Source organism: Macaca fascicularis, chromosome 7 (assembly GCF_037993035.2).
Source record: "Macaca fascicularis isolate 582-1 chromosome 7, T2T-MFA8v1.1".
NCBI lineage: Eukaryota > Metazoa > Chordata > Mammalia > Primates > Cercopithecidae > Macaca > Macaca fascicularis.
Window position 1 is genome coordinate 53,786,408 of NC_088381.1, and position 16,189 is coordinate 53,802,596.

At 36.3% G+C, this 16,189-nt stretch overlaps 1 protein-coding gene across 23 annotated transcripts in view; it reads right to left on the reverse strand.

Annotated features, from left to right (window-relative positions):
• The window catches only part of SCAPER (S-phase cyclin A associated protein in the ER), a 557,109-nt gene that overhangs the window by 145,254 nt on the left and 395,666 nt on the right, over positions 1–16,189 (reverse strand). For all 23 annotated transcript variants that reach the window (XM_005560160.5, XM_065548231.2, XM_073996464.1 and 20 more), the window contains one exon: positions 13,448–13,563. In XM_005560160.5, coding sequence (XP_005560217.3) covers positions 13,448–13,563 — 116 coding nt within the window. The remainder of the gene's footprint in view (positions 1–13,447; positions 13,564–16,189) is intronic.

Sequence of the window (16,189 nt, forward strand, 5' to 3'; positions counted from 1 at the left end):
TCTGTTAATGATGTCTCTCCCTTTAAACCCCATTAAGGACTGGAAGAGGCAGAGAGAGCCCTAGAGCCCAGGCTTTGGTGGTCATTAAGATGTTAAATCTTGTGCTGAAAATTTCTGGTGATTTAATGAATAAAGAATAATTTCTAGCTAAAAAAAAAACAAAAAAAAAATCAGTTGACTATATATACACAGATTTTTGGACTCTCTGTTCTGTTCCATTGCTCTATATGCCTATCTTTATGCCAGTACAATACTGTTTCAATTACTCTAGCTTTATATATTTTAAAATCAGGAACTGTTATGACTCCAGCTTTGTTTTTCATTCTCAAGATTGCTGTTACATTTATTTCTGAATAGTATGTCACTGCATAGATGTACCACAGTTTGTTTATTCATTCACCAGTTGAAAAATATTTAGATCTTTTCCAGTTTTGGGTGATTATGCATAAAACATCCATAAACATTCATTTATATTTATAAATGATATAAATACATACATAAAAATATATGTGAGAACATGTTTTATTCCTTTGAGGTTTAACTACCCAGGCGTGGGATTGCTGGATCCTACACTAAGTATATGTTTATCTTTTTGAGATAGTTACATACTATTTCCAAAGTGGCTGTATCACTTTGCATTCCCACAAGTAGTATATGTAGTTCCAACTTCTCTGTGTATGCTCTCCAGCACTTGGTATTACTGGTTTTTTTTTTTGAGACAATCTCGTTTGGTTGCTCAGGCTGGAGTGCAGTGGTGTGACCTCAACTCACTGCAACCCCCGCCTCCTGGGTTCAAGCAATTCTCGTGCCTCAGCCACCTGAGTAGGTAGGATTACAGGCGTTTGCCACCATGTCCGGCTAATTTTTGTATTTTTAGTAGAGACGGGGTTTCACTATGTTGGCCAGGCTGGTCTCGAACTGTTGGTCTCAAGTTACCTGCCTGTCTCGGCCTCCCAAAGTGCTGGGATTACAGGTGTTAGCCACTGTGCTTGGCTTGTTTGGTTTTTTAAACAATTCTAATTAATTGACATGTTGAAGTACCTCAGTGTAGTGTTAGTGTGTATTTCCTAATGATGTTGAGAATCTCTTCATGTGCTTACCTGGCATCTTTGTATCTCATTTGGTGAAGTGTCTATTCAAATCTTTTGCACATTTATTAACTGTTTTATTCTGTAATGTATCTACAGCAGCAACATAAAAATATACCTGACTGATGGAATTAATGAATATAATACTATCTACCTTTCCCCAAAGAAGTAAAGAAATCACACTTCTCAGCTTAGAAAACATGTGGAAGGCTTATAATCTTTAAAATTTTAAAACGAGCAAAACAAGATCTCATTTACAAGCACAAATGATAATACTAGGCATATGTCCTAGTTCATCTCTACAGAAAGTAGAATTACTAGTAAATACATATTATTAAAACAATGAATTTTAAATTATAAAACAACATGGAGTCCTTATAAACAGAAAAAAATTGCTATTTAATTATGTTTATAAATTTATTTATTGTGGCAAGGGTGAAATTTTTTCCAATGGAGTCTGATTTTAGTTATGCTCATTGGGTCTCTTGTACCAAACATATTTTAAATGTAGAGTACTAATCAGAATAAAATATATTAAACAGAAATAGAGAAAAATAGTATTTGACATGAAAAATGTATTTGTAAGAAGTCCTACATGTGGACTTGCATATATGGAAATATTTTTAATATTATTGTTTCAGTGATAAAACCAGAGGATATTAAATTAGTACAAATAGACGAATAAGTCTTGGTTAATAAGAAAATATCCTCTCAGCAAGAAACTTGGGAACAGATAATAAGAAAATGTCCTCTCAGCAAAAAACCTGGGGACAGAAAATTTTAAAATGTAGAGAAAGAGTTAAAATCTCTTTAAAGAGATTATTCAGTTTTGACATTTTCGTGACCACAGAGAAGTTAGACTTGTAACACAATCTGAGAGTGGTTTTTTGTTGTTGTTGCAGAAGACAATGGGATGGATATTTAGATCAGAGTATGAGTTGTGGACGAAGGGGGAAAATTTCTCCTAGTGGCACTGGGATGACTAGTGTAAACCTACACTACCTACACTGCCTTCTCTGTCTTGTGGCTCATTCTTTGTGAGGCCAGAACACTTAGAGTGGGTGGGGATAATGGGGAGAACCACCATGCTGCAATAGCAAACCAGCTCCAGAGAGGGGTCTTTAAGGGGTGTTAACAATACTTCCTGACAATGGATCTTCACTGTGGGGATATAAATTATATGCATCCTAAACATGAGTTTGCCTCAAGTCAATATAATAATCACAAATGATTATTTCCCTGCACTTCATATCATAAAATATAACATTTTAATAACAACAAAATTAATGTTAAAATTAAACTATTTTCCTAATGATAATGTTGCTTCAGAGTAAGGAGTATGAAATCTTCAACTAGATGTGTTATTTCAAGGGTTTTTACTTAATTGGTGAATGTGGTACAAATAGAATAGGCAATTTAATTATTCCACAGAGAATTCTAACTTTAGAAAGGAAATCATACATATTTTAAATATCAACCTAATTAGACTTTCTGTATTTCCTCAAATTAGCCTCTGACTGAGAAAGTGTTATGTTTCAAAGATTACAATAATACAGTTAAAAAAAGTAGGGTGAGCATCAAATTAGTTCATTAATTTTAAACTCTAGTGCTAGAGCATTATTTTCACTGTTAACATGAATTTGTTAATAACAAGACGACTATGACAAGTAAGTCTGTAGATATATTGTTAAGTAAGATCTGGCTATATAATTTTAAATTCACAATTAAACATGTTGCCTCTGGAGAAGACCCCAGGTGGTTTGCAGTGTTAAATAGCAGATTAAAGTTGACACGACTAATTTCTTTACTCTAATCTTATTAGTGGTACAACAGCTGTCAACTGTAACCATCTCTATAAAGCCTTTTGAGACATAAACAAAATGCCTCAATATGTCAAATGGAGAATAGTGTTTATCAATCACTATTGCTAATTAGCTTGCAAAATAATTTTTGCTTTTATTGTCTATTGGGGATAATTATTCACTTTTAGTAAACTTTTATCTAAAAATAGATATTTAAAATTTATTAAAATCATCCTGACTAGAAAAAAGTAACTGTTTATTAACAATAGATTATAGTATAAATTTCACCCCAACTGGCAAATACTATTTTATTAGTGCTTACTAGGGGTCTATGATGTGGTAGACACAGGAAGTGATACATAGGTTCCAATTCCATGTCTTCAACTGTTACTTACAAGAAGTAAATTAACTATGATAAGTTCACTCGGTATTTGCTGGCTGATTTAAGCATTAAAGAGTGTTTATATACACAGAAATGTTGTATCTCATTTTTAGACTTAATTGCTGGATCTTATGTGAACATTTTGTCTCACACATACAAACAGCTACATGTGGTTTTTGGTTCACCTTTCTCTTCTGTTAGGTCAGTTCCTCTTTGGTCCCTAGTCTGCTAGGTGGGAAAAATGATTCCACAGATAATTTCCTATACCCACATCAATCAACCAGTACAAAAACACCCAAGTCAAAAATCCAAAACCAATCAACTAAACAATATCTCAATCCTCCAGCAACTCACAGGAATAACAGTATTTTTATATCAATGAAATTATATTTTACTTTTATTAAAATAGTGAAAGTTTCATGTTCACAAATCAGAAAGAAAAGTACAGCTATCATCACCCTGCAAACACTAACTTTGTAAGAGATCCAACCAAGAACGCTCATTGATGCAAACTTCGAACCAAATAGTACTTTTTGCTTACCCTTAAATAATTTGTTTTGTTGTGTAGTACAGAATATCTTATTGATTGGTCTCTTCTTAGCTATGATGTAAACTTTTTGAAGACAAAACTTATCACAGAAGAAATTCAACAAATACTGGCAGACTGATAATATTTCTCTCTGATGATAGCATGCAGGCAATAAGGTACAGAACGAAGACCAGAATGGGATGCTCAAACATAGCTCAGCTACACTGATGATGGAGGGTAAATCATTCAGTCTTTAAAACCTTTGGTTTCTTCATTTGTATAGTGTGATAATGTTGTAAACATGCCAAATACTCTGTTAAATAAATGTAATATACCTGACAGCTCTACATGGAAATCAAATGCCTTACCATAGACAGGTTACATTAAAAAAAATCTCAACACTGTGGCTTTTATCAGAAAATATGAACCCAACACCTATCAGTGCAATTTTTTCTTAATACGTTCACTCTCTAGAAGTAGTATTGACACTGGTAAAACAACAACCCAATCTGGAATGAAGTTTTGCATTTCTCATTGGTGAGGGAGAGGGGAATAAGAGATGATGCAGACCAGGCACAGTGGCTTACGCCTGTAACCCCAGCACTTTGGGAGGATGAGGCAGGTGGATGACCTGAGGTCAGGAGTTCGAAACCAGCCTGGCCAACATGGGGAGACCCTATCTCTACTAAAAATACACAAATTAGCCGGGCATGATGGCATGTGCCTGTAATCCCAGCTCCTCAGGAGGCTGAGGCAGAGAATGGCTTGAACCCAGGAGGCGGAGGTTGCAGTGAGCCAAGATTGTGCCATTGTACTCCACCCTGGGCAATGGAGCAAGTCTCAGTCTCAAAAAAAAAAAAAAAAAAAAAAGACGATGCAATGCTCTGAAAATATGCATCTGGTACTTGACTATGTCATTCTTTGGGGTAGATAAATAATATGGAGATACTTCTTGGTTTTCCAGAGAGGAACAAAACTGCAACTCCAAAATAGCTTTGAAATGATATAAACCGATGATTTTCTTCATTCTGTTAAGCACTGTAAAATGACTTAACTAAGAAAAGATCATTTATATTTTTCAAATGCTGTGTTTTTTCCTCTTAGTAGTTGAAACTGCACTGTTAAATGTAAATAATAAAGGCATAATATAGTAAAGCTTTTTCTTGTAGCTGTAGGATTAAAGTTGTGAGCTGTATTATGCTGCCAGGATTTGAGAGGGAGAAAGAGAAAGAAAGCGAAAGAAAGAGAGAAAGACATACATACATACACACACACACACACACACACACACACACAGAGAGAGAGAGAGAGAGAGAGAGAGAGAGATGAAAGCTGAAGGGGGGAAGGGAGAGAGGGAAGGAAAAAAAGAGGTCTATGTGGGTATGCTCTTATAATCTCATGCCTTCTGAACACCTTAACCTCACTTTCATAATAGGCAACTGGCTTCTAATTTCAGGAAAATCATTGGTGAAATGATTAAGTTTCTCATTAACAACCTTTTTTTTTTATTTATTAAAAAGCTGGACTATAGCCCATTATGATCAAGTCTGAGAGAGTAGGGTCTGAAGAAATACACTTTTCCATTGTTTGTAAATATAAGACAATGCTCTTGGGTTTCAAAGTAAGTGCTCATTATAAAGTTAATGATGAGATAACCAGTCTGGGACACTAAGTTTCCCCTACAAAGTAACATTTGAGAGTTATAAAGAATATGAGCAGTACTGTTATTTGTTCTTACAGAACTTGTATTTTTCTTAAAGAACTATACATAATATATTTTATTTTCTTTGATTCTGAAGATAAGCTCTTCACTGTAGGTATGTTCCTTTTAAATGTGTTTACCTTAGGACCTAGGGATAGTAAGTTTAATGAACGTCATTTTCTATATAGATCATCCAAAGTGAGGTCAACAGAAAAAAGGAAAGTTCAGTCAGTCCCAACTTGTAGTAACAGCATTTAACGTTCATAAAGAAATGTACCCTAGAGAGCTTGTAGAGTATACTTTCTCTCTTCACTCCTACTTTAAACGGTGGGCATTCATTCATTCTTTCTTGACGTGAAGAATTTTGAAAAACAACTATGAGGTCACAAGGAAGGCTCTATGGCAAAGTCAAATATTTTCAAGCCAATCTAGTGTTAAAATAATCTTTAATATTTGTATTTGAAAGTATCAGCTTCATTTGGTTGGAAGGAACAAAAATTTACTCAAAATATTTTAAGTAAAAAGAGCCATTTATTGTAAGGCTATTGGGAACTTTCACATGAGTCCAGGAGAAAATGAACAACCATACCTCAAGAGAGCTGGAACAATGCTAGCTCTGTGGACTAGACTGCTTTCATTTCCAGCCCCCTTCTGTCCCATGAAGCAGTTTTGGTCTCCTCTCTTTTTCCCAAAACGGCCTTCCTTAGTCCTGCAAAACTTGGAACGCACATAGTCCTATAATGGCCATCCCAGAAGTGAATCTACATGATTATTTAAATTCAAATACCCAGGAAAAAAAATGACTCAAAGTTCTGCAACTTCCCAACTGCAAATTCCTGAGAAAGAAACTTGACTGGGCCGGTTCAACTTTTTGTATTGGATTATAAATCCTATCTTGCTCGCTGGTCAGTAGATTGGTTGCTCTTGAGTCAGATGTCCTCTCTTTAGAATTTAGTCAGCTATGGCCATTGAGGGAAGCACCACATGGATGGCATAAAATATAGCTGACAAGGCATGGATGTAATGCCTAGAACAAGTAGTATTCATAAACCACTGAAAAAAAGAAGGACACAACAAATAGGAAGGGAGAAGGTGATTATGGCAGGCCAACAAGAAAGAAGAAAAGGTAACAAGGAAGGAAACTCATAGTAAAAACTGTGAGAGTCTGGATTATGTTGCAAACTGAAGACACAAAGGCAAAGACTTAATAGTAGATGAGTCCCAAAGAGAACAGCCAAGTGAGTCAAGAAACTGGATTAAGAAGTAAGCACACGAGGCCTGGCATCTCAGGAAACTAAGTTGACAGATATTGGCATATGTAACAAAACATTCCCTTAATGAAGAGTCTTCTGTTATACCACCAGGGTGGCTGTTCCACAAAGGTAACACAGTAGGCTACTACTAATAATATTTAGAGTTTAATATGTCTCATTTTCCATGACTGTAAGTTCCCTGAGGACAGGGTCTATTTCAAGTGGTTCCTAGGTATGGCAATCCCATTGCCATGCCCACAAGTGATCCAAAGAAGGAAAATGCTAGAAAATAGTTTCCTAGGAGTAAGGACTGGAAGTCCTAGATTATTTACCTGCTTCTGGAGCACAATGAGTTATCTCTTTTCTACTATAAGAGGAATTGTATCAGCCTCTACATAACACAAAGAGAAGGAAACAGAAGCCTTTGGGGACAAAACCTCAATGAGTAATGGGAGAGCAATTCTGAACATTCTCTCTGCTAATGTTCTCTCTGAACATTCTTTCTGAAAAGAATAAACACTCTTTTAAAGGGGTTATCATAGCTCTGAAAGGTTGTAGTCATACCCCAATGTGACTGCTTCCAACCCTCATCTGGCAGTGAGCCACATACATGGTTGCTGGTGATTGTGAGGAATAAACAAGGTAATACGTGCAGAGCATCTAGCACAGTGCTTGGCACCAAGCACACAATAAGTTAGTTTGTATCGCTTTACCAACTCAAAGGATCAGGTAAATGCAATATTGCCAAGTAAAGTCACAAGTTTTACTTTATTTTACTTTGGAGAATACATTTGATATCTTGTTGTAAATGATCTTCCTAGTGAACAAAGCTCCATTTCATATCATTCTAAATTTTTAAAAATTACATTTGATGAGTATTGCATGGCCTGAGTAGGATGGATTTACTATAGGCAGATAAAGGCATACACTATAAAGAAATAAAAAGCAACTTTACTGATCTATTTGATATGAAAAACCAGGCATACCTTATAAAAAAAGAATTATTTTTCCTGTTAGTTTAAAATGGGGCAATCTTATACCTACTGATGTGCTCTTATTCTAAAACTGTGATAAGGCCAATGACCTTATGAATACAGTTCTAGCATACTCTTTGGCCTTTTGAGTAAGTAACAGTCACAGATACACGACATTCAAAAACTCATGGAAGTTTAAAGACAGACTAAAAAAGTCATTGCCTAAAATCCATGTAACAGAGAAGAAGAAGAATAGGATGCTCAGACCTAGCTCAGCTAAACTGATGATGGAGGGTAAATCATTCAGTCTTTAAAACCTTTGGTTTCTTCATTTATATAGTGTGATAATGGTGCAAACATGCCAAATGCTCTGATTGTTAAATAAATGTAATATACCTGACAGCTCTACGTGGAAATCAAATGCCAAAATCAGAAGGGTCATATTTGGTGAAAATGAGATCAAATTGTAAGTCTACAGAGTCCAATATTTGAGGCAGTATGCCCTTTTAACGCATTGCTTTTATCTGTTGGAGAAAATTCATTCATATAGTCACACAATATTGACTATTGATGTCCTGTGATTTACAAATAATGTATTTACTATGTGTCATGATCCTAAGGACTTACAATCTACTTGGGAGAGGTGATAGTATAGCAAACGGAGTACTTGGCAATGCAGCACATAATAAAGTGCTAAACCGAACTATTCTCTAACCTGTTTGATATTTTTTTCAGCGATAAGATAAAGACACAAATGTTCTATAGATCAACTTTAGGGCTGACACAAAGTTAAGGAAAATTAAACTGAATAAGTGGCCACATCAGGATCTTGATAGACTGGGCTAAAACTTACCAAGATGAAGTCTGAATTTAGGGTGAAAAAAACAAATGCCCAAGTAAAATTAATAGATTACAACTTCTTAGGAGCCAAAGTGACAAAGACTTAGGGATTTAAAGCTCAGTAATTAGGCAGCATAATATGGAGTCAAAACAATAACTACAACAAAAAACACTGAAAATAACTAAGTGCTTTCTTTGTGCAGGGACTTAAACACGTGCACTTTTAATCCTCATAACAGTTCTGTAAGGTAGGTATTAGTCTTACCATTTAGTTGAGGCTCTGTTAAAACAAGTAGTTTGGCCCAAAGTCATATAGCTAATCAGTAAAAAGCAGAGTTAAGCCTGGATCTGACTCTACAGCCTATACATTTTTCACTATACCATGCTGTCTGCTTTGCTTTGTGTTGATGAATGTACTTCTATATAAAAAACTGTCCACAGGGACTATGAAGAGATAAGCAAGGCTGACAAAGAAGAAATAGGCACCTGATTAGTTCCCCAACAGAACCACCTAAAGTAGCTCACAGAGTTTACTATTTGACCCCTGGTCCTTGTGTAACTGTCAGAAATTATGAATCTTAAGTAAGTAAAAGGCAAGCTGGGGAAGACTCTTTTTGGTGGCCCAAGAGGTTTGCTGGTTGCCTGTGAATTACGAACATCTACTACTGCCTGGAAAGGGCTTGGAGATGTGGAAGGCCAGTTTAGTGCCACCTTTCACTTTAATTATCATTGCTACTATGTACATATACTATAAAAAGACAACACAAAGTTTTGGTACAGCTGCTTCTAGTCACAGCAGATTCATCTTCTTATTTACATAACATGGGCCATTCTTTACGCTCAAAGAAAGTGAAAACTCCTGTTTATTTTCAAATATTAAAAAGCTATGATGAACCACTATTATTAGTCTAGAGTTTTTAAAAGGCTAGAAGATGTCATTCATTTGTCTGTACTTGTTTTTGGCAATTTGTAGGTTTGGAAGGCCGAGGTGGGAGGATCATTTGAGGTCAGGGATTCAAGACCATCCTGGCTAACATGGTGAAACCCTGTCTCTACTAAAAATACAAAAAAATGAGCCGGGCATGGTGGCGCGTGCTTGTAATCCCAGCTACTTGGGAATCGCTTGAACCCAGGAGGCGGAAGTTGCAGTGAGCCGAGATGGCCCCACTGCACTCTAGCCTGGGTGACAGTGAAACCCTGTCCCAAAAAAAAAAAAAAAAAAAAAAGGTTTGTAAGCAGAATAGCATTAGTCTTCCCCAAAGGAGATACAAACTGCCTTGTTTCAGGGCGATCTTTCTTGGAACTAAAAACAATTTTATTGGAGCACATTTGTTTAAATGATTGATTTTGTAATAACACATCCTGACCTAAACCCTTTCAGAGATAACTTGAAAATAATTAAAGCAGTTTTATGGCCTTTCCCTGGTTCTCATAAGAGCAAAACAACCTACTGCAGACTCAGAAAGTTTTCAAAAAGTCACACTTCCAGAAGCAGGTATAATTCTCAATTTCACGTTAAAAAACAAAAAACAAAAAACAAAAAACAAAAAAAGCTTCTGGAAGCAAATATTGATTCACAGGAAGTTGCTTAGCAATAATCATAGAACAAACAAGACATGCAACTACTGAGGTACTATGTGGAGTAAAAAGAGATATGAACAGTACGGTAAGAAAAGAGGACAGGAAGCTGGTTTATCCACTAACAAAGAGCTCAGGGCTTCAGAAGCAGTGACACATAAGGTTTATAGCCATAAGACTCCAGGTTTCAACAGGGTAACTGTTATGAGACAGTGGCTTAAACTTATCAAATCCTCTATTTATCACTGAGAAAAATTAAACAGGATATTCTAAACTAGCCTCTTTAGGTAAATGCCATGAAATGCCACAGGAGGCAGGAAACAGCAGTAGCTAAGGTGGCAAAAGGTTCATGGAGTTGAGGGGTGGAAACCCACTACGGATGGAAAGATTCTGGACAGGCTGAGAATAAAGGAGTGCCCAGGGACTATGGAAAGCCCAGGGCCTGGGCAGGGATTTGTGCAGGAGAGTAGTTGGAAGGAAAATGAGAAAGAATATTTTTTGAAGTAAGCCACTGACTCATGCCCACCAGTATGCTCTTATTCTACATTTAAATCTGAAGTGGTTACAAAATTCCCCTTGCTGTTCTTTGAGTAAACAGCATAACACTCTTACGGCTTTAATCCTTTAGCCCTGAAAACTGAAGCTGCTTTAGAAAGTAGAGTTATGGTATTGAGACTGTGCTCAGGATAAAAGAATCTTAGAGTTGATGCTGGATGCCCACAGCTCTCGGTGCTAGACTCACTCAATAAGTAGCACTTAGTTGAAAACACAAATCTATTGTGAATAGTGCCACAATAATCTATAAAAAATAAAAGATCTATAAAAAATCTATAAAAAATAAAAAAGGATGAGTTCATGTCCTTTGTAGCGACATGGATGAAGCTGGAAACCATCATTCTGAGCAAACTATCGCAAGAACAGAAAACCAAACACCGCATGTTCTCACTCATAGGTGGGAACTGAACAATGACAACACTTGGACACAGGGTGGGGAACATCACACACTGGGGCCTATCGTAGGGTTAGGGGGAGGGATAGCATTAGGAGATATACCTAATGTAAATGATGAGTTAATGGGTACAGCACACCAACATGGCACATGTATATATATGTAAAAAACCTGCATGTTGTGCACATGTACCCTAGAACTTAAAGTATGAAAAAAAAAAAAAAAAAAAAAAAGAAAACACAAATTTATTGGCCTAAAGTGAAATGAAGGAACAAACTCTTAATCCTGACCCTGTGGGTCAGCTAGTGCTGACCAGCTACGAGGCACTGGTCTGGACTCTCAAGATTCCACAGCTCCTTTGCAAAGGGAGTGTGCTAATTCTTGCTTAGGTCTTTGTAGGAACTGTGGACACCTCTTCTATTTCCTAAACAAGAGGCAGAGATAAGCACCAGAACAACATACTCTGTTACAATGACAATAGCAGCTTTTGGGAAACAGGCATTTAATCTAGGTTACCAACCAGAGAGCTTAGTGTCATGCATGTTGAAGCCTACCAGAAAACAAAACAAAACAAAAAACAAAAAACCTCTAGGTGAATTTAAGATGAACAATATAAATTATTAACAGTTATCAAAGCACTCTCCCAAAGAATCAGTATCATTTCCTTTCTTATTTCAAATAGTTATTATGTTTCATTCCTTTCTTCCTTCCTCCCTGCCAATTAACATACAGTAAGTGAAGACAACCTGCCCAGCAACACCCTATAAATGAAGTCCATTTTGATAAGAAATAGCAATGCTTCTGGGTTATAAAAACCACTATGCATGCTATAACTTGCCTTATGGGGAGCTTTCTGCTCCAGAGAAAGATTTCCTGACTTAAAGAATACCTATATCATTCTTCATTAATCTTTGTGAGTAGAGGAAAGGAATCCAAATCATCTTTGTCAAAAGCTTGTACTTAGAAATATCACATGTCAGGTAGCTAGCACTGTCTTAAACCAGGCAAGACTACTTTAAAAACTCTCATTTAACATTTATAATGTAACTTTACATTATAATATACAAATATACATTGTAATAAAAGCTTAACAGTTTACAAAGAGCTCTGATATACATTATTTCAACTGGTCCCACAGTAGCACCACGAGGTGAATATGATTACATTTATTTTTCCAAATAAGGAAACAGATGCAATGAAATTAAGGCACTCACTGAAATTCTCTTAGCTAGTAGCCTGGCAGAGGTAAAACCAGAACCCAGCTTTGTCCTACTCCAAAGCCAATGCCATTTCTTTTTAATACAAATGCCTCTCTCAGAAAAAAAAAAGATAACATACTCTTGGAATTTTTTTTTCCTGTTGTATCCAATGGACAAATGAAGCATTCACTTTTTTTTTTTTTTTTTTTTGAGACAGGGTCTTGCTCTGTTGCCCAGACTGGAATATGGTGATGCAATCATGGTTCACAGCAGCCTTGACCTCCTGGGCTCAAGTGATCCTTCCTCTCTTAGTCTCCTGAGTAGCTGGGACTACAGGTGTGTGCCACTATGCCTGACTAAATTTGTTAATGTTTTGTAGAGACGGTGTCTCGCTACATTGCCCAGGCTATTCTCGAACTTCTGGCCTCAAGTGATTCTCCTGCCTTGACCTCCCAAAGTGCTGGGATTATAGATGTGAGCCATTGCACCCTGCCTAAATGAACTTTTATTAAAACCTCTTATTTAAACTCCGTAAATAAGTCTCCACAAAATACCCAGAAACTGCGCATGTTACAACCCAGGAATACAATACTTTTGAAATAACATTGCTGCTATACCCCAGGTGGCCAGGGACTTAAGAGAACAGGAAAGCAATTTACCGTTAAAGACCAACGTGCAATTCAGTTCCCAGCAATTTGGCTGGGACTCTAGGCTATGGCACTCTTCGCCTCTGACTCCTCTTCCTGTATGGTAGGAACTTGCTGAAATTTCACAGCTCAGACTTTTGTTAATGTACTTACTCACTTCTTTTTTCACATGTAACACAATGTTAGCTTACTGTAACTATTATTTATTTGTGCTCAATTTTTGGAAGCAGTTAGAATTGCTCAAGAGTTTATCAATTCTTCTTGATTTCTGATTAGAGCACATCACAGACCAAAGAGATTTCCTTTATAAGGCTTTTTAGGCTCAATTTGAGTTTTGCAAGTGATGTTGAGCACCTCTGTTTTTCTCCCTAATGGGCAGTGTAAGCTTTTGCTATTCAACCCTGAATACACATACAATTTTCTTGTCGTTCTCCATATGGAAACCACAGGGCAGAAATGACTCACAAATGAAATGTAAAAAACAGATTAAGAAACTATACTTACTTAGGAGGAATTCTTAAAACTGTGTTCACATTTGTGGCTGGGACTACTACTTGAAGGATGTGTTCAAGGGCTGTTAATCCACCAGCAGCTTGAAATGCAATCTGATCTGCCACATTCTAGACAGAAATACAAACAGAAGTTAGCCCAATTTCCCAGGCATAAAACTATAACTAAAATGATATCTGTAGTCTGAAACATGCTGATGGTTCAACTATTCTACAAATATTATTTTATAAATATTTGTTGAATGCTACTCACTGCTAATTGTTTCAGTACTAGGAAATACAGGTCAAAAGGAGTGAGCATAAAAGACATAGTTGCTCTCCTCCATGAAGCTTAAAATTTGGTAGATGGCAAGCACCGGCAACCAAAGCAAAAAGGGACAAGTGGGATCACATCAAGTTAAAAAGCTTCTGCACAGCAAAGGAAACAATCAACCAAGCAAAGAGACAACTCACAGAATGGGAGAAATGGGAGAAAATATTTACAAACTATCTATCTGACAAGGGATTAACAACCAGAATATGTAAGAGCTCAAACAACTGTAAAGGAAAAAAATCTAATAATCCAATTTTTAAAATGGGCAAAAAATCTGAATAGACATTTCTCAAGAGAAGACAAACAAATGGCAAAGAGGCAAAGGAAAAGGTGCTCAACATAACTGATCATCGTAAAAAAGCAAATCAAAACTACAAACATACTATATGATCTAATTTATATGAAAATCTATGATAGACAACATAGTTGTCATCCCAGTTAAAATGGCTTTTATCCAAAGACAGGTAATAACAAATGCTGGTGACGACGTGGAGGAAACGGAACTCTCATACACTGTTGGTGGGAATGTAAATTAGTACAACCACTATGGAGAACAGTTTGGAGATTTTTCAAAAAACTAAAAACAGAGCTACCATATGACCCAGCAATTCCACTGGTAGGTATATGCCCAAAAGAAAGGAAATCCATATATCTAAGAGATATCTGCTTTCCCATATTTACTACAGCACCATTCACAATATAGCCAAGAACTGGAAGCAACTCCATCAGGAGATGAGTGGATAAAGAAAATGTAGTACATATACAGAATGGAGTACTATTCAGCCATAAAAAGGAATGAGATCCTGTCATTCGCAACAACATAGATGAAAGTGGAGGTCCTTATGTTAAGTGAAATGAACCAGGCGAAGTAAGACTTCACATGTGCTCATTTATTTGTGGGAGCTAAACATTAAAACAACTGAACTCATGGAGATAGAGAATGGAAGGATGGGTACCAGAGGCTGAGAAGGGTAGTGAGGGGACCGGGTAGTGGGGAAGGAAGTGAGGGTAGTTAATGGGTACAAAACAATAGTCAGAAAGAATAAGACCTAGTACTTGATAGCACAACAGGGTGAGTATACTCAATAATAATTTAATTGTTCATTTACAAATAACTAAAAGAATACAGTTGGATTGTTTGTAACACAAAAAAATGAATGCTTTAGGTGATGGATACCCCATTTACTCTGATGTGATTATTAAGCATTGTATGCCTATATCAAAATATCTCATATAAACCATAAATATATAAACTATGTACCCACAAAAATTAAAAATTAGAGAAAAAATGAGTGCCTAGAAGAACACTAATCAGATAGTTATAAATAAGGTGATTTTAATTATAAGTACCTTGAAAGATAAAAGGTTCTCTATGAGAATAATGGGGGAATCAACTATATAATGGGGAAAGGGTCAGGATAGGCTTCTCTGATAAAATTGAGGTTTTAAGACAAGTAAAAGAAAGGGGGAAGAAAAGAAGCACTCCGGGCAAAGGAAAAAAATTATATATAAATTTTTAGCAATACTTACTTAAAAATCACATCTTTATCACATTGTAATCTTAATTACCACCTAACAATATAGACTTCCACAAAGATTCCCTCTACTAGAATATTTGTCTTCAGCAATAAAAGATAATCTAATATCTAATCATTTTAGCTGTATCCTTTTAAAAAAACACCATTTCAGCTATTTTAGGAGAACATTAAGTAACAATTTTAGAACTAAACCTATGATTATTTCTATGCAATTTACGATCTGTATATAATCCTTGTGGGAAATGACATTTCCAAGTTATTTGCACTTCTTTGGCATAGGAAAGAGAAAAGTAATTCTATGCTACACTGTGTGTTTTTAAGCATAGGCAGAATCAATGCAACATATATGTAAAAAATAAGATAGCAACCTATTGTGCCTTGAATTGTGCCCCCCTCAAAATCCATATGTGGAGGTCCCAACCCCCAGTATTTCAGAATGTAACTGTATTTGAAGAGAAGATCTTTAAAGTGGTAACTAAGTTAAAAGTTAGGCTGTTAGAGTAGGCTCTGGTCCAATATGACTGATGTTCTTATAAGAGAAGAAAAAGGCACCGGGGTTACACCTGCACAGTCAAGAAGCCACATGAGGACACAGCAAGAGGTGGCCATCCACTAGCCAAGGACAGAGAAGTCCAGGAGAAACCAGACCTGTTGACACCTTGATCTTGGACTTGCAGCATCTACAACTGAGGGAAAATCAATTTCTATTGTTTAACCAACCCAGTCGTTGGCACTTTGTTATGGCAACCCCAAGCAAACTAATACAACCCCTCTATTACATCACCGCCTTACATTTCTTCTAATAGTATTCCACAGCCTTGAAACTTGGAAATACTGAGGTTTTTTTGAAAAGCGAGTGGGGAGGAGATATTAGTATATATAAGCT